The sequence below is a fragment of the Anomaloglossus baeobatrachus genome, chromosome 4, assembly GCF_048569485.1.
Source record: "Anomaloglossus baeobatrachus isolate aAnoBae1 chromosome 4, aAnoBae1.hap1, whole genome shotgun sequence".
NCBI classification, from domain to species: Eukaryota; Metazoa; Chordata; class Amphibia; order Anura; family Aromobatidae; genus Anomaloglossus; species Anomaloglossus baeobatrachus.
Window position 1 is genome coordinate 568052333 of NC_134356.1, and position 19713 is coordinate 568072045.

The window sequence follows — 19713 nt, forward strand, 5'->3', positions numbered from 1 at the left end:
CACTATATGTACGTAGCCTTTGTGTTGGTTTTACCATCTGAAACTAATACACCCGATCAGCTTCTGAATGCAGACACTTATCCGCTAGTCGGCTGCAGTAGGTTGCTGGTTTTACCTCTCTCCTGTGTATCCTGCGGCACACTGACACCGTCCAGTCACAGGGTCACACTGTCCTCCATTGTGACATTGGCATTCATAGCTGCAGTTGACTCCATATCTTCCTGAAGGACATGGCTGAGCACAGACGGACCCCTATATAGTGAGAGAGGGATGGGGTTAGTCAGGTCCTTCATATACCATGCAATGCGTCAGAGCTGGGAATTAGACTTCCTACCGTCCACCCTGATGGGCATGAACACTCTCCAGTCACATGGTGACATACTCCCCCATTCTGGCAAGGGCATCGTAGCTCACATAATGCCCCGTGACTTCCAGGTGGGCACAGTTCTTCACAACTAGTATGGGGATAGATAAATTAAATATCTTTTAATCACACTGGATACACTCTAATAAGGTGCACTTTGGGTTTATTTGTGTTCTAAGCGGGATGCACTATAAATGAATTTTACAAAAGAAAGTCCTAAATGTAACCAGGCGGTACATATACTCACAAAGCTCCTGTGTATCCGGGAGCACAGTGGCATTCCCCAGTTCTGTGGTCACATGTTGCTCCATTTTGGCACTGGCACCTTAGCTGGCAGGCTTTGCCGTAGGTGCCTGGATCGCACCAGTCTTCACAGCGCCATCCTCTGTACCCTTCGGAGCACACGCAGGCTCCAGTTATAGGATTACACAGCGCCTCGTTCTGACACTGGCAGCGGTTACTGCAGTGCGGCCCCCAGTGTTCACTGTCACAACCTATGGGTGAAGAATATAGCAAAACTGTAATGGATTAACACCGGTGAAGTAAAAAAGATTCAGTGTTCAACATCACATCAGAATTATGCTAGAATACATTCCACTTTACTCTCTCCAGAACGATTTTTCCAGCTATTATTCTGACTATAGACCTTATATGAAATAAAAGACATCCACTCCAGAAACTGTACAGACTGTGGTCTACCTAATGGAGGGCTATAAGTGATGGTACATGACAAAAAGATTTAAAAAAAATATATACACCACCCTTTAGATGCTATAATCACTTAAAGGGAATTTGTCAGCAGGTTTTTGCTACCTCTTCTCAGAGCAGCACATTGTAGGGGTAGAAACTCTGATTCCAAAGATGTATCACTTAGATTACTGGGTTCAGCAGTTGTGACACAATCAGAGATTTAGGGCGGCTTTGCACACTACGACATCGCAGGTGCGATGTCGGTGGGGTCAAATCGAAAGTGACGCACATCCGGCGTCACTTGCGATGTCGTAGTGTGTAAATCCTAGATGATACGATAAACGAGCGCAAAAGCGTCGTTATCGTATCATCGCTGCAGCCTCCGACATTTCCATAATGCCGGTGCAGCGACAGGTGCGATGTTGTTCCTCGCTCCTGCGGCAGCACACATCGCTGTGTGTGAAGCCGCAGGAGCGAGGATCTTCACCTTACCTGCCGCCAGCTGCAATGAGAAGGACGGAGGTGGGCGGGATGTTTACATCCTGCTCATCTCCGCCCCTCCACTTCAATTGGCCGCCTGCCGTGTGACGTCGCTGTGATGCCGCACGACCCGCCCCCTTAGGAAGGAGGCGGGTCGCCGGCCAGAGGGACGTCGCACGGCAGGTATGTGCGTGTGAAGCTGCCGTAGCGATAATAATCGCTACGGCAGCTTTCACTAGATATTGCACGTGCGACGGGGGCGGGACTATCGCTGCAGCATCGGTAACACATTGTTACCGATGTCGCAGCGTGCAAAGCCCGCCTAAGGCTACATGCGCATGCTGCATTTTTGTTGTCACAAAAAACTGCAGGAGAACTGCACCTTGTCCCAGACAGCCTGGAATGTAAACAAATGCTTGTAATGATTCTGTGTTTTTAGTGTGTTTATTAATTCTGATTTTGATGCTTTTTTGTGACAATATAGTACCTAACTGTGACGTCTGACCCCCGCGAACACTCAGGAAATAAGAAAAAATAAAGTAAAAATAAAGAAAATATAATAAAGCGAGCATAATTTACTTATCGAGTCACCGGCATGGTAAGAGACCTCCCATTACTAATCTAGGGCTTGGTGGCAGCTGTGGGCTGCCATTAACCCCTTAACTACCCCAACTGCCACCTCACCAGGGCAATTTGGTAGAGCCAGATAAAGTGCTGGGGTTGTCGCATCTAATGGATGCGACAATCCTGGGCGGCTACAGGCTGCTATTTTTATGCTGGGGGGCTCCCAATAACTGCCAGCCTGAGAATACTAGCCACCAGTTGTTCGGCTTTATCTTGGCTGGTTATCAAAATAGGGGGCCGCATGCTGTTTTTTAAAACTTATTTATTTAAATAATTTAAGAAAAAAAACAAAACAGCATTCGGTTGCTCCTATTTTGATATACAGCCAAGACAAGAGCACGGTTGGAGCTGCAGCCTTTACCCATGGCTTTATCTGTGCTTGGTATCATAATATGGGGATAACCTACGCCAATTTTTTTTATGTATTTATTTTTATACCGGGTCTGTGATTGGAAGCGTCAGACACGCTGTCACTCAATGTAAGGGTGTGTCTCACTGCAACCAATCACAGACGTGGGTGGGGGAAGCAGTGAATATGTATGAGCCTAATGAGCGGCCCTGATAGAAGAATGAGAGGCCGCGGGAGCAGTGTGACAGCCGCGCCGGTGATCGGTGAGTATGAAGCGCTTGCTACTGCCCCTTTGCGCCAGATTTTGGTCCTCATAGATTATATAGGGACTGGTATCCAGCCAGATACCAGGGATCAATCCCCCACCTACCCGAGTTGGCGGGGGATTGATTTGTGAGTCCTCCCATCACTTGTGAGAAACGCAGGGACAAAACACAAAAAGATAGAACATGCTGCAGTTTATTTGTCAGAAGTTTGTGACAAACAGACTGCAGACAAGAAAACTGCAACGTGCATACAGCAAATTTGAATGTACATAGTCTTTGCTTGGAAGTCAAAAGTGACAACTTTCTGACAACAAAACTGCACCATACAACAGGGCAAAAAACGCAGCGTGCTCATGTAGCCTTGGATATAGCATGTAGCAGAGCTCAGCTAACCCAACCTACATCACAGCTCTCTGTATACATTGTCTATAAACAGTGAGGTGCTAATTAAAGGAGGGGCATTGTTGGTCTAGCAGGCACATGAGTTGTAGTCTGGACAGTGATAATCTCCTGGTGATTAAACCTTCATTGTGTGGAAAGAAAAGCACATAGCCTAATAAGTGATACATTGCTAACTTCAGTGTTTTAACCCCTACATCATGCTGTCCTCAGATTACATAGCAAAAACCTGCTGACAAATTACCTTTAGTACAATAATACAATTACAGAAACATATATCAAACCACACTATGAAAAAATGCACATAATCATTTAAAATTCAAAGACATACATTAGAAACTTATCAAAATATATTAAGTTCCCTATATAAGCATATACAGTTAGGTCCAGAAATATTTGGACAGTGACACAAGTTTTGTTATTTTAGCTGTTTACAAAAACATGTTCAGAAATACAATTATATATATAATATGGGCTGAAAGTGCACACTCCCAGCTGCAATATGAGAGTTTTCACATCCAAATCGGAGAAAGGGTTTAGGAATCATAGCTCTGTAATGCATAGCCTCCTCTTTTTCAAGGGACCAAAAGTAATTTGACAAGGGACTCTAAGGGCTGCAATTAACTCTGAAGGCGTCTCCCTCGTTAACCTGTAATCAATGAAGTAGTTAAAAGGTCTGGGGTTGATTACAGGTGTGTGGTTTTGCATTTGGAAGTTGTTGCTGTGACCAGACAACATGCGGTCTAAGGAACTCTCAATTGAGGTGAAGCAAAACATCCTGAGGCTGAAAAAAAAGAAAAAATCCATCAGAGAGATAGCAAACATGCTTGGAGTAGCAAAATCAACAGTCGGGTACATTCTGAGAAAAAAGGAATTGACTGGTGAGCTTGGGAACTCAAAAAGGCCTGGGCGTCCACGGATGACAACAGTGGTGGATGATCGCCGCATACTTTCTTTGGTGAAGAAGAACCCGTTCACAACATCAACTGAAGTCCAGAACACTCTCAGTGAAGTAGGTGTATCTGTCTCTAAGTCAACAGTAAAGAGAAGACTCCATGAAAGTAAATACAAAGGGTTCACATCTAGATGCAAACCATTCCTCAATTCCAAAAATAGACAGGCCAGAGTTAAATTTGCTGAAAAACACCTCATGAAGCCAGCTCAGTTCTGGAAAAGTATTCTATGGACAGATGAGACAAAGATCAACCTGTACCAGAATGATGGGAAGAAAAAAGTTTGGAGAAGAAAGGGAACGGCACATGATCCAGGGCACACCACATCCTCTGTAAAACATGGTGGAGGCAACGTGATGGCATGGGCATGCATGGCTTTCAATGGCACTGGGTCACTTGTGTTTATTGATGACATAACAGCAGACAAGAGTAGCCGGATGAATTCTGAAGTGTACCGGGATATACTTTCAGCCCAGATTCAGCCAAATGCCGCAAAGTTGATCGGACGGCGCCTCATAGTACAGATGGACAATGACCCCAAGCATACAGCCAAAGCTACCCAGGAGTTCATGAGTGCAAAAAAGTGGAACATTCTGCAATGGCCAAGTCAATCACCAGATCTTAATCCAATTGAGCATGCATTTCACTTGCTCAAATCCAGACTTAAGACGGAAAGACCCACAAACAAGCAAGACCTGAAGGCTGCAGCTGTAAAGGCCTGGCAAAGCATTAAGAAGGAGGAAACCCATCGTTTGGTGATGTCCATGGGTTCCAGACTTAAGGCAGTGATTGCCTCCAAAGGATTCGCAACAAAATATTGAAAATAAAAATATTTTGTTTGGGTTTGGTTTATTTGTCCAATTACTTTTGACCTCCTAAAATGTGGAGTGTTTGTAAAGAAATGTGTACAATTCCTACAATTTCTATCAGATATTTTTGTTCAAACCTTCAAATTAAACGTTACAATCTGCACTTGAATTCTGTTGTAGAGGTTTCATTTCAAATCCAATGTGGTGGCATGCAGAGCCCAACTCGCGAAAATTGTGTCACTGTCCAAATATTTCTGGACCTAACTGTATAATGTATACATTATGGAAGGTGAAAAAAACAGTTCATCAGCATCTATACAAAAACGAGAATTGTTTTTTTGGCTCAATACCTGCACACTCCACATATCATCCAGCACACCGACACCATTCTCAGGTGCAGGATGATATGTGGTGGGTTTTCTGTCATCGAGACCAAACAAAGGGGCATATCTGGTAATTGAAATAATATCAGTAAGCATTGCAGGAAATCATACATACAATAAAGATTAACTCCTATGACGTGACCTCCCGGCTCTGACCCTCATCATATACAACCATTTTTCTACCTCCCTGTCTAGATACTGGTGACGTCTAGTAGGCAGACACCGCATTACACCTTAAAGCTCTACATCTCTCCTGTGTACCTGCGCCCCCTCGTGGTAGCATTACACTCTCCTTTTGGTTTGCCCTTACATCAAACAGTATGGGTGTCACTAATAGACTGTAAGCTGACATGGTGCCATGGACATGTCTGTGTCACTGGCACCTTATACAAGCCTTATCTTTGTGCATCTATAATAGCAAGCAGCTGTAATGTCCACACGGTATAAGGAATCCACGAAAGTAACAGTCAACAGCAGCCACCCCCTTAATGGATGACAGATGATCAGTATTTCACACCTGGGCATTGGTATTGTAACTATTGTAGCTTGAACATTTTTGAACCCAAAGCACAAATCTCCAGCAAGACCCCTAACTATCACAGGTCTTTAACACTAGAAGTCCCAGAAATTTCGAGCTCCCTGGATTCCAAAGGTAGAAATGGTAAATGACCCCTCTCTGGGACTTTTAGTGTTAATAGAAATGGCCTTCTCATATGGACCAATGGGGACCTTTTGAACCCCTCTTGCTCCAGGCTCTGATCTAATTGCCAGGAAGAGGAGCCAAAGTCAGAGGAAAGCCTAAGGTCAGTAGCCGGGATGTAACATCAGATGGGGAGCAGAACGGTAGTCAGAGAGCAAGCCGGGGTCAGAAGCTGAAGGGGAACATCAGAACAAAAGGGGGGAAGCGGAACTGAGAGAACAAGGCAAGCAGAGGGTCAGGAAGTCAGGGAGCACAGACAAGACGGATGGAGCGGTGGACAGGAAAAGGAGTCAGGATAGATGGACGAGGATCAGAACAAACTCATGGGAACCAGAAGCGCACACTGCAGAGCAGGTACTATCACTGGTGAAGTTCCGGTGGAAACAGCCTAAAGATAAAGCAAGGTGATTACCGGAACAAGGCACCAAACAAGCCACCCACCGGCAAGGACCCGAGAAATACAAACAACCGAGCAATAGACAAAACCCAATGGCTCTGCGTGGAGCAGAGCCAAAGGTAAAATCGTGACAGAGAGACAGGCTGTATCCTGCAAAGATGAAAAATTATTTTGATGTGGGTTGGGTGCTTGCATATTTTGGCAAAAATATTAACTAATAATGCACATATTTTTCTAACCAGGCTCTGTAATGCTCTATTTCTTAGGAAGCCAATAACCTATGTGTATTTTTGGAGTGTTGGAGAAAACCAGAATACATTGAGGAAACACAGGGAAAATATACAATTTGTATGGTACAAACGGAATGCAGATGTTACCTTTGGTTGGATGTAAACCTGAAACACAGCACTGCAAGGGAGTAGTGCTAACTACTGAACCGCCCATAGAAAAGCACTAAGTGGGTAGTGAACTTGAGGAGATCAAGCTGTTATTGTCCCCCACAGTTAATTCTTTGTTACTCATTTCAGTGCTGAACCCTTTGATCTGGCCCTGGGTTATCCAAATGCATAGCCCCTCCTCAACAAACTGAGGCCCAAGTGTGAGGCTTTGATAGTCTGACTGGTTGATTAGCATTAGCTTATCACCTTTGATATATGGAGTTGTAGGGAGTCCGTTAAGCAGAAGACACATTCAGCTAACCTTTCTCTTAGTGTCTGCGGGGAAACATCGCCATCTGCTGGCTGAGAGTAATAAGAGTAGACGTTAATGCCAGTAAACAGGAACTGAACAGAAAAGTGTGTGTCTCCTAGAGGGAAAAGTTTATGCTGCGCTATTCATCAGGAAGGAGGACAGAGAGATGATCAATGTTCCTTTATTGTAGCTTGTGTCTACGCGTTTCAGGAGCTCTGCTCCCTTCATCAGGACATACAGCACAAAAACAACATATCTGCACACATACAATGTTTTAATCTATCATAAAGTCTTTATTTTTAGATTTCTTTTTTTAATTGTGTAAAAATGTTTTGCTCAAACATTTTATAGCATGTTTTTATACTGTTACCAACTGTTCGTTCCTGATTCTTCTGCTTTTTATACATGAAAATGTGTTTGCTGCTATATGCGTCATTCCAACCCGCCAAATTTTTTTATTTGGGGGCGTGGCTTGACATTTTTTCTTTTTTCTGTGTTGTATTTATGCTGGGATCCTTGGATCAACTGCAGATATGTTGTTTTTGTGCTGTATGTCCTGATGAAGGGAGCAGAGCTCCTGAAACGAAAGAGATATGTTGTTTTTGTGCTGTATGTCCTGATGAAGGGAGGAGAGCTCCTGAAACGCGTAGACACAAGCTACAATAAAGGAACATTGATCAACTCTCTGTCCTCCTTCCTGATGAATAGCGCAGCATGAACCCCTTCTCTATTGTTCTCTGTTATCAACCATGGGGGCTGCAGCAGATTTCATCCCAACAACATAAGCTTTCATAGGAGTTGTGACTGTCACAACTCCTTGAAGTGAGTGCATTTCCTTTTATTTTCCCCGGATATATACCGGGTAAGACCCTATTGCACTTTTTCTCTCCACAGTTTTACCTTGTAGAAGGAAATGTTTGGAGGAGATGCCGGGTCACGTGACAGTTGTGTTGCAGTTGCAAAATATAAAAGGCCTGGCTGGGCTGAATAGGGGGGAATTGGTGCCAGAATCTGATTTCAGGAAGGTCATGTGGCAGCAAAGCAGGCTTATAGCCGCAATTGCCATAAAAAGCTCCGAGATTGGTTAATTCTCAGAGAGGACCTGAGATAAGAGGAAGAGCTGGCCGATTTATTTGTAATTCTCAATGGACATCTGATTATAAATTTTTTTTTTAAAAAAAAATGTTTTTTTGACTTATTTTGTTAAGTTCTGTTATGTATCATCAGTTCCTACTGACGAAGGTTGATTTTTTGACTGAAACGTCTTTTGATCTAGTTGTGAACTGTTGGCTGTAAAGAATAAATCAACTAATTATATCTACTTTTGGAGTGCCTAGTTTCATTATCTTGTTACTGAGTTGGACCCTACTAGTGCACCCATTCCCACAGAAGTGCCATGTCCTTATATTCTAAGAGGAAGATCTGTAACCTGAGCTGAGAGGAAGATTGGTGATCTAATTGAGAAGAAAATAGTGACCTCAGCTTAAAGAAAGATCCATGACATGAGCTGAGAGGAAGATAGGTGACCTGTGCAAGAAGAAGACCCTGACCCACACTAGTAGAAGACCTGACCCATGGCAGTAGAAGCTGTGACTGGTGCCAGTAAGTGCCTGTTATTACTTCCTGTGCAGAGATGTGGTATTGAGTGGGGACATAGGTCACACTTCAGCGCACAAAAACGGCCAACCAGTAGAGTGTGTGCAGAGATCTCCCAATTTGAACTTGCGGCCTAGCGAGTAGCGTCTTCAACCGTGCTAGGGCCTGTACACTGTATACTAATGTTTAGATAAGTAGATGACAGTAATGCATAGAGTGAAGGCCGCTTTACACGCAGCGACATCGCTAATGAGATATCCTTGGGGTCACGGAATTCGTGACGCACATCCGTTCTCGTTAGCGACGTCGTTGTGTGTGACACGTACGAGCAACCGTTAACGATCAAAAATACTCACCATATCGTTGATCGTTGACACATCGTTCACTTCCATAATATCGTTGCTCGTTCAGGACGCAGGTTGTTCGTCGTTACTGAGGCAGCACACATCGCTACATGTGACGACAAACAACAACGTACCTGCGTCCTCCGGCAACGAGATGGGAGTGACGATCCAGTGCCTCCTCTCCGCCCCTCCACTGCTATTGGTGTCATGCATGGTGACGTCGCTGTGACGCCGAACGAACAGCCCCCTTAAAGAAGAGGTTGTTCGGCGGTCACAGCGACGTCATTTGTAAGGTAAGTAGTGTGACGCGTCCTAGCGATATTGTGCGCCACGGGGGGGCAACGTGCTTTCATGAGCAACATCACTAGTGATCTCGCTACGTGTAAAGCAGCCTTGACACAGATTTCCCTGCTAGTGGGATCTGGAGTACGATAACACCAACAGTGACTGTTACTGGTAAGAATAATACTGTTAAAGAATACTGTGATATCATTCCTTATACTTGTGCTGCTGATTAATCCACTGGATATTATCTGATTTACTACTGTTGCTATACCACTATCTCCCATGTAAAGTGCTGATCTTTGATTTGTATATAGTTAATAAACCGTTATTGGTTCAGTCCCCACTGACTCCTCATTGTCGGCGTTGTTGTACCCAACCACCTCATTACCGAGTCACAAGCTACAAACCACTGAGCAGACTCTGGCTCCAAGGTGAATTCAAATACACAATTGACAGAGTATATTATCTTTCATAAAACATGAGAATTGCTAATGAGTATCTGAGCCATTACATGAATAAGTGATTAAATCATTAAGTGCTTAGTATAAGGATATAATGCAGATGTATAACACATATCTAATGACCTCAATATTTCTTTATTTGCTATATAAGTTATACTGGCCACTTATACAATACTCGCTCTGCACCTTCACTGTCTTAAATGTGGAGTGGGAGGATTGTGGTACATTCTGTGAATAGCAGGATACGGCCCAGAGACTCATAATTAATCATGTTACTCTTTATTTTGTACTCTCCATTTATTATTCATTGTATTTTTAACAATATTTTACTTATTTATGCACAATACTGGTTTCAAGAAACTAATTTATGAAAAAGTGCTTTCAACATGAACCTTCTTATACCAAACCTGGTGTTAATTTCCAACATAAATGGCAGTGGGGCCAAGGCTTTACCTCTAAGTACCACTGTCCATACCAACGACATCCATGCCATCTGCACAGGCAAACAAGGCAGTGGAACGGGTCATACTAAAGAGCTCCATTTGTTTCATTGAATGCCACCTTTTTATGTTACAAGAAGTCAGCTAATAAACTAATTTTAGGCTATGTGCGCACATTGCATCTTTGTGGTGACCACAAAGATGAACGTTTTTGGCCCCCAAAAAAACGCACCCACAGAAAAAAAGCTACATCTGAAGCTCACAGTGAGCATCATAGAACATGATTGCCCGCTGTGAGGTCCACGCAGCAACTGAAGTGGGACGCGTGATTAGCGCAGACGTGACTCAGGTGATTTGCGGTCATAGGTGGAAGACTCCAGCTGTGGCCATGGCTAACCTGAGTGATGTCACCGCTGATCAGCCAAATAAAACTGCAATGTGCGCACAGCAAAAATGAAATCTCCTACACTTTGCTGGGGAAGGAAATCTGGGACCAAAACTGCACCCGAAAAATCGGAAAAAAACACAGCTTACACACAAGGCCTAAGGTTTCTTTCACCACTTTATTAAGCCCAAACACACTGCTGCAGGTCCACGGTAATCCACATGAGGTCCCACAACGCTTCTACTACTGCTACATCTGAAGCTCACAGCGAGTGCTATAGAACATGACTGCATGCTATGAGCTCAACGCAGTGACTGAAGGGAGCTGCACGATCAGCGGTGACATCACTCAGATTAACCGCAGATACAGCAGGTGTCCTCCACCTGTGAACACAAATCACTTGAGGGACATCACCACTGATAGCGCGGTTCACTTCAGTTGCGTGGAGCTCACAGTGGGCAGTCATATTTTATGGTGTTCTCTGTGAGCTTTAGATGTAGCGTTTTTGCTGTGGGTGCATTTTTTTGGGCCAAAAACATGTATCTTTGTGGTCACCACAAAGATACAACATATGCACATAGCCTAAGATCCTCCTTGCCCCATCCAGAGGAAAAAACAAAAGTATGGCATTCACTCTGGAAGACTAAAGGCCACTTTACACACAGAGATAAATCTGCGGCAGATCTGTGGTTGCAATGAAATTGTGGACAATCAGTGTCAGGTTTGTGGCTGTGTACAAATGGAACAATATGTCCATGATTTCACTGCAACCACAGATCTGCCAAAGATGTATCTCTGTGTGTGACAGGGCCTTTAGAATCTTTTAACACAGTGGGAAAAAGTCAATGTGATTCCCGTATTTAGACTAGAAACATGGCCGACCCTTACCCCCAACATATCAAGAGAAATTACGTGAAAAATGAATTCCTTATTCTTCTTCTTTACATAAATAAGATATAAGTAAGTATTGAAGGTTTATTTATTAGAGTTTCTTTTAGAAGAGGAAAAGAGGTGGAAATCCTGTAGGTAGAATTATCAGAGGAACCTAAAAACAGCGTCCTATGCAGAGTATTTCGACAAGTAGTGCTGCAGCTCCACTTTTTATTTTGAATATTGAACCTCAAAAATAAAAATTTTGTCTCTGAAATTTTCGGATATCCATGAATATAGAAACACTCAGAACCATTCAGTGCAATGGGAAAATGTGTAAAAGTCACAGGGCCAAGAAAATACAGCTGTATTCTGAGATGCTATGATACACAAATATTGAATTTGTACTGCATTACTGCTATAGAAAGTATGCTAAAAAAAATGAAGGTATTTAGTGTACAAATTGGTCAGTTCATCAGAGACCATCAGTCGCGACAAGGCGTTTTGTTTTATACCCTAAGAAAGCCTGTCCGAGGCTGAAAGTCTACAATTTTAAGAACAGGCAGAATCCGCTCAAATTAAAAATGCCTCAGTCAAATATCCAAAAACTGACCAGCACCTCCAAGCAAAATACATTATCCCGCTGGTCATTTTAATTTATTTTTTTTTATAATAGTCGAACAGTTGAAATCAGAAGTTTACATACACTATCTAAACAGACACATCTGCAGGTTTTTGTCACTATCTGACATGAAATCAGAATAAACCCTTCCCGTTTTAAGTCAATTAGGAACCAAAATTAATTATATTTGCCAAATGCCAGAATAATGGGAAATATAATATTTTAGGGCATTTTTATTACTTTCTGCATTGTGAAACGTTTACATACATTAAGTGTACTATGCCTTTAAACATTATGGGACAGCCCACATGAGGATGTCATGTCTTTGGAAGCTTCTGAGTTAATCAGAGACATACCTGTGGATGTATTTTAATGCACACCTGAAACACACTGCTTCTTTTTTTAGCATCATGGGAAAGTCAAAAGAAATCAGCCAAGATCTCTGGAAGAGAATTGTGAACTTGCACAAGTCTGGTTCATTCTTGGGAGCAATTTCCAGATACCTGAAGGTGCCTTGTTCATCTGTACAAACAATGATACACAAGTACAAACAATATGGGAATGTCCAGCCAACATACCGCTCAGGAAGGAGACATATTCTGTGTACCAGAGTTGAACATGTTTTGGTCAGACATGTGCATATCAACCCAACAACAAAAGCAAAAGACCTTGTGAAGATGCTGGCGGAAGCTGGTAAGATTGTGTCATTATCCATAGTAAAACGAGTACTGTATCAACAAGGGCTGAAGGGCCACTCAGTCAGGAAGAAGCCATTACCCAACACGAAGCTTAAAAAAAGTCAAATCAATGTTTGCAAATGCACACAGGAACAGAGACCTTAATTTTTGGAGACATGCCCTGTAGTCTGACAAAACTAAAATTGAACTGTTTGGTCACAATGACCATCGTTACGTTTGGAGGAAAAAGAGAAAAGCTTTGAAGCCTAAGAACATAATACCAACTGTGAAACACGGGAGTGGCAGCATCATGTTGTGGGGGTTGTTTTGCTTCAGAAGAGACTGGAGCACTTCACAAAGTAGATGGCATCATGAGGAAAGAAGATTATGTGACAATACTGAGACAACATCTCAAGATATCAGCCAGGAACTTAAAGCTTGAGCAGAAATGGGTCTTCCAAATGGACAATGATCCAAAGCATACTGCCAAACTGGTTACAAAGTGGCTTAAGGATAACAAAGTCAATGTTTTGGAGTGGCCATCACAAAACCCTGATCTATTGAAAATATATGGGCAAAGATGAAAAGACTGGTGCGAGCAAGGTGACCTACAAACATGGCTAAGTTACAACAGTTCTGTCAGGAGAAATGGACCCAAATTCCTACCAACTATTGTGAAAAGCTTGTAGAAGGATATACAAAACATTTGACCCAAGTTGTAGAGTTTAAGGGCAATGGTACCAAATAAGAATGAAATGTACGTAAACTTTTGACATTGCAGAAAGTAATAAAAATGCCTTAAAACATTTTCTCTCATTTTTCTGGCATTTGGCAACTACAGTCATATGAAAACTGGACATTCAGAAGTTAGAGTCAGTTCAAAGGCGGGCAACTAGACTACTACAAGGAATGGAGGCCTCCCATATGATGACAGGGTGAAAAAGTTAGATATGTTTAGCTTAGAAAAAAGACGTCTCAGAGGAGATCTCATTTATATGTATAAATACATGTGTGGTCAATATAAAGGACTGGCACATGACTTATTTCTTCCAAAGACAATACTAAGGACCAGGGGGCACTCACTGCGAGTGGAAGAAAAGCGATTCCGACAGCTAAATAGGAAAGGGTTCTTTACAGTTAGAGCAGTCAGACTGTGGAATGCCCTACCACAAGAGGTAGTAATGGCAGATGATATAACAGCTTTTACAAAAGGGCTGGATGATTTCCTCAGTACACACAACATTGTTGGTTATAAATGACTTTGTGACCAAATGTAGAACTGGTGGAGGAAGATTGAACTAGATGGACCTAGGTCTTTTTTCAACCTTAGTAACTATGTAACTATGTAACTATGAAAAAGTTTGGGCACCCCTATTAATGTTAACCTTTTTTCTTTATAACAATTTGGGGTTTTGCAACAGCTATTTCAGTTTCATATATCTAATAACTGATGAACTGAGTAATATTTCTGGATTGAAATGAGGTTTATTGTACTAACAGAAAATGTGCAATCCACATTTAAACAAAATTTGACCGATGCAAAAGTATGGGCACCTCAACATAAAAGTGATCATCATTGTCTTGCTGAAATATCCATCCCCTGCGTAACTTCAACTTCATCACTGATTCTTGCACATTATTGTCAAGAATCTGCTGATACTGAGTTGAATCCATGTGACCCTCAACTTTAACAAGATTCCCGGTGCCGGCATTGGCCACACAGCCCCAAAGCATGATGGAACCTCCACCAAATTTTACTGTGGGTAGCAAGTGCTTTTCTTGGAATGCCGTGTTTTTTTGCCTCCATGCATAACGCCTTTTTGTATGACCAAACAACTCAATCTTTGTTACATCAGTCCACAGGACCTTCTTCCAAAATGTAACTGGCTTGTCCAAATATGCTTTTATATACCTCAGGCGACTCTGCTTGTGGCGTGCTTGCAGAAACGGCTTCTTTCGCATCACTCTCCCATACAGCTTCTCCTTGTGCAACGTGCGCTGTATTGTTGACCGATGCACATTGACACCATCTGCAGCAAGATGATGCTGCAGGTCTTTGGAGGTGGTCTGTGGATTGTCCTTGACTGTTCTCACCATTTTTCTTCTCTGCCTTTCTGATATTTTTCTTGGCCTGCCACTTCTGGGCTTAACAAGAACTGTACCTGTGTTCTTCCATTTCCTCACAGTGGAAACTGACAGTTTAAATCTCTGAGACAACTTTTTGTATCCTTCCCCTGAACAACTATGTTGAATAATCTTTGTTTTCAGATCATTTGAGAGTTGTTTTGAGGAGCCCATGATGCCACTCTTCATAGGAGATTCAAATAGGAGAACAACTTGCAAGTGGCCACCTTAAATACCTTTTCTCATGATTGGATACACCTGCCTATGAAGTTCAAAGCTCAATGAGGTTATAAAACCAATTTAGTGCTTTAGTAAGTCAGTAAAAAGTAGTTGGGAGTGTTCAAATCAAGAAATTGATAAGGGTGCCGATACTTTTGCACCGGTCACATTTTGTTTAAATGCGGATTGCACATTTTCTGTTAGTACAATAAACCTTATTTCAATCCAGAAATATTACTGAGTCCATCAGTTATTAGATATATGAAACTGAAATAGCTGTTGCAAAAACCAAAATTGTTATGAAGAAAAAAGGTTAACATTAATAGGGGTGCCCAAACTTTTTCATATGACTGCTGTATAAATAATTTTGGTTCCTAAAATAAGAAAGGTTTATTCTGATTTCATGTCAGATAAAGAGAAAAACATGCAGATGTGTCTTTTTAAATGTGTATGTAAACTTCTGGTTTCAACTGTATTGATTTATTTTTATTACACCTGCTTATATAGTACCATCATATTATAGAACTTTACAGACGTGATCATCATTGTCCCCATTAGGGTTCACAATCTACATTCCCTATCAGTATATTTGTAGTGTGGGAGGCAACTGGAACACCTGGAGGAAACCCACGCAAACAAGTGGAGAATGTACAAACTCCTTGCAGTTGCTGTTCTTGGGAGGATTTGAACCCGTGGTGCTACTTAGTGTTAACCACTGAGCAGCCAAGTAGTAGAATAAAAGCAGCTGGCAAGCGAGGGTTAGAGTTACAGTTTCCATGACAAAAAAAAGCCTTTTTTTCTCTATATCTTTTACGTTGCTTTTACAGTCTGGATCCTTGGCAAGTAGCACCTTGAGGGCATTGTGGGGACACAATGGTATAAACAATGCACAAGTGTTTGTTGGATAATTTTAGTATTCAACACGGTCACCTAAAAGCATGTCATCATTTCATTTTCATATCTGTGCCTACACAATATCTAAACTGATGACGCCTAGGCAAACTGGAAGGAACAATCTTGATGAAATACAACAATCAATAATGTAAAGAACAAAATGTTTATTACGTGGATCTAAAGAACATTCTGTATAATGTATTAAGTCCTGACAGATAAGACAGACTGCGGAAACAGATGCATTCAGTGGCATAATGCTTACAGCGGGGGAAATAAGTATTGAACACATCTCTAATTGTCTAAGTAAATATATTTCTAAAGGTGTTATTCACATGAATTTTTCATCATGTCGGTAACTAACAACCCATCCAATCCACATAGGTTTAGAAATCAAACCATAGCTGTCCATACATTTAGTGATGTGTAATAATGAGAAATGGCACAGGGTAAAAGTACTGAACACGCTTTCTGAAATTTATGTAATACTTCATACAAAAGCCTTTTTTGGTGATAACATCTTCAAGATGCCTCCTGTATAGAGAAACTACAAGGAAAGAGTAAAGCAGGCTTTAGACGCTGCGATCTCGCTAGCGAGATCGCAAGCGATCGTACCCACCCCCGTCGGTTGTGCGACACGGGCAAATCGCTGCCCGTGGCGCACAACCTCGCTTAACCCCGTCACACGCACTTACCTTCCCTGCGACGTCGCTCTGGCCGGCGAACCGCCTCCTTTCTAAGGAAGGCAGGCGTACAATAGAAGCGGAGGGGCGGAGATGAGCGGGAACGTAACATCCCGCCCACCTCCTTCCTTCCGCATTGCCGGTGGAGGCAGGTAAGGAGATGTTCGTCGCTCCTGCAGTGTCACACACAGCGATGTGTGCTGCCGCAGGAACGAGGAACAACATCGCTAATAAGCAGAAAACGATTTGTTGTTTCAGGACGACCTCTCCGCGGCAAACGATTTTGACCGCTTTTGCGATCGTTTAAGGTCGCTCATAAGTGTCACACACTGCGATATCATTAATGAAGCCGGATGTGCGTCACAAACAACGTGACCCCGACGATAATTTATTAACGATATCGTAGCGTGTAAAGCCCGCTTAAGAGTCTCAGCACAACCAGTGAAGAAACATTTAAAAAGTAAAAAACCTTTATTGAAACATGTTAAAAAACGCACATATTAGGGACAATATATGCATTTTTTAGCATGTTCCACTAAAGGTTTTTTACTTTTTAAATATTTCTTCAGTGGTTGTGCCGAGACTTATTCCTTCAAATTTTTGGTCTTGCACACCAGTGTCGACAGCACCGACGTCTTATATAAAGGCATGAATTCAGCATTTGCAGCGTGATAGTTTTCTCCTTTGTTTTCTACCGTTATAGATAAACTAGTCGCATGCATTGCTCAGGTGTGATGTTGGGCCATTCTGCAACACAAGCACTCTTCAAATCCTGAAGGTCCGAGGGCTCCTTCTATGAACTCTGAGCTTTAGTTCCTTCCATAAATTTTGTACTGGGTCCAGGTTAGGAGATTGGCTGGGCCATTGTGGCAGCTTTATTTTCTTTCTCTGACACCAATTGAGAGTTTCTTTGGCTGTGTGCTTGGTATGATTTTCTTGCTGAAATATCCACCCTTGTTTCATCTTCATCATCCTGGTAGATGGCAGCAGATTTTTACCAAGAATGTCTTGGTACATTTGTCTATTCATCCTTCAATGATATGAAGTTTACAAGTGATGTATGTTGATAAACAACCCCACACTATGATATTCCCACCTCTAAACTTCACTCTTAGTATGGTGTTTTGGGGATCATATGCAGGTGCCTTTTGGCCTCCAAATGTAGTGTGTATTATGGCATCCAAACAGTTCAATGTTGGTCCCATCTGACAAGACTATATTCTTCCAGTATTTCTCAGGCTTGTCTAAATGTTGTTGAGCAAACTTTAAATGCTCTTTAACTTGCTTTTGTTCAGCAATGGAGAATTGCGTGGTGAGCGTGTATACAGGCCACGGAGGTTGAATGCATTACTTAATGTTTGGGTTTTTTTTTAAACAGTTGTACCTGCAGATTCCAGGTGTTTTTGTAGCTCTTTACATGTGGTTCTTGGCTCTTGGACTACTGTTCTGATAATGCCTTTCACTCCTCTGTCCAAAATCTTGCAGGGTGCACCTGGTGGTTTATGGTGAAATTATGTACTTTCCACCTCTGGATGACGGCCCCAACAGTGTTCACTGGAACCTTCCGTACAGAAGTTTTTATGTAACACATGCCATCAGTATGTTTTGCAACAATAAGGTGGCAAAGATCTTGAGACAGCTCACTGGCTTTACCCACCATGAAATGTTTCTTGTGTGGCACCTTGGACATGAAACACCTTTTTATAGACCATTAGTTGAACCAGCTAAAATAATTTTTCAGAAGTGGCAGGATTGATTTCTAATTACTGATTTGAGGTGGTGTCATGTCCTCCAATAGCTTTTTGCACCGCTCTTTATTGATGGGTTCAATACTTTTTCCCTGTGTCATTTTTAATTAAAAGAAAAAAAGGTTTGGTACTGTTACCAATTAAAAAAACATTGTGCTCAGTGGGAAAATCAAAATAATTATCTTGTAGCTATGATACCTTTTAGGATTCTCTCCACACAGGACTAAATCTGTCAGGAGGATTTATGATTTACTACAAAATCTGAAGAATCTGCTCCAGAGACTGTGAGGGAACCAGGCCTCTGATCTAACATGGATATTGAGACTATAAAACTTTCACACCACTAATCTAATCTAAATAAGAATTTACTCTCTAAACTCAGATTGTTTATTTATTTAACTGCCCATTTATTATGCCATACCTCTGCTTTTTTTGTACATTTATTTGTGCTGTTTCTTCAAATACTTAATTATACCATGCCTGATGAAGAGACCTAAGAAGTCTCGAAAGCTTGCTTTGTAACATTATTTATTTTATTTTGTTGGTCATTAAAAGGTATCACAACTACAAGATTATAATTTTGTAAGGAATCAAGAATTTTGAAAAGACCCTAATCTCTTTATCTATTCCATATCAAAGTAATTTTAGGCACTGTATGTGTTGCACCATATGCAGGACTGTTTTACCACATTGGTAGGCCTAGCGCAAAGATTTTATTAGTGTCCCTCCTCTTAATAACATGAGCCCCCTTATCTTTAACTTGTCTCTGATTGGTAGCCTGGTATATGGTAGACATCATTGTATGGTATTGGGGAACTTAAAAGATATTTAATCTGTACCACCATATTAAATGGGTGTAGGTCATTTCTCTATTTTCGTCCTTTCAAAAAGGACAGATGAGCTCCATAGTATGGAGTATGACCTCCATAGTTCCATGATTTTTAAGGACAGCACCAAGGCTTATGGAATTGCAACAACTTTTTCCATTCTTTAAAGGGGTTGTCCACTCACCTATATTCACCTCCTGTTCCAGAGATGTTGACACTGGCTCTCCCAGGGCTCATGTGACATTGTTATGTCATGCAATTTCTGAGGCCAATCACTGACTACTTCATAGTCCTCTCATTCGGGCGTAATTAAAATCCAGAGGAAGTGAGAGATGCGGCTGCCCTGTCTTCCTACAAATGTTTGATTTGTATGAGGGAGGAGACAGTGAAGTGGCCACTGATAGGTGCAAGGATTACATGATATATCAATGTCACCT

The 19713-nt window shown here is 41.9% G+C and overlaps 1 protein-coding gene across 5 annotated transcripts in view; it reads right to left on the reverse strand.

Annotated features, from left to right (window-relative positions):
- The window catches only part of MEGF11 (multiple EGF like domains 11), a 789316-nt gene that overhangs the window by 261534 nt on the left and 508069 nt on the right, over positions 1 to 19713 (reverse strand). For 4 of the 5 annotated variants that reach the window (XM_075346053.1, XM_075346050.1, XM_075346054.1 and 1 more), the window contains exons 6-8: positions 612 to 882; positions 335 to 455; positions 116 to 252 (exon numbers count right to left, since the gene is read on the reverse strand). In XM_075346053.1, coding sequence (XP_075202168.1) covers positions 116 to 252; positions 335 to 455; positions 612 to 882 — 529 coding nt within the window. The remainder of the gene's footprint in view (positions 1 to 115; positions 253 to 334; positions 456 to 611; positions 883 to 19713) is intronic. The other variant, XM_075346052.1, reaches the window with a different exon arrangement.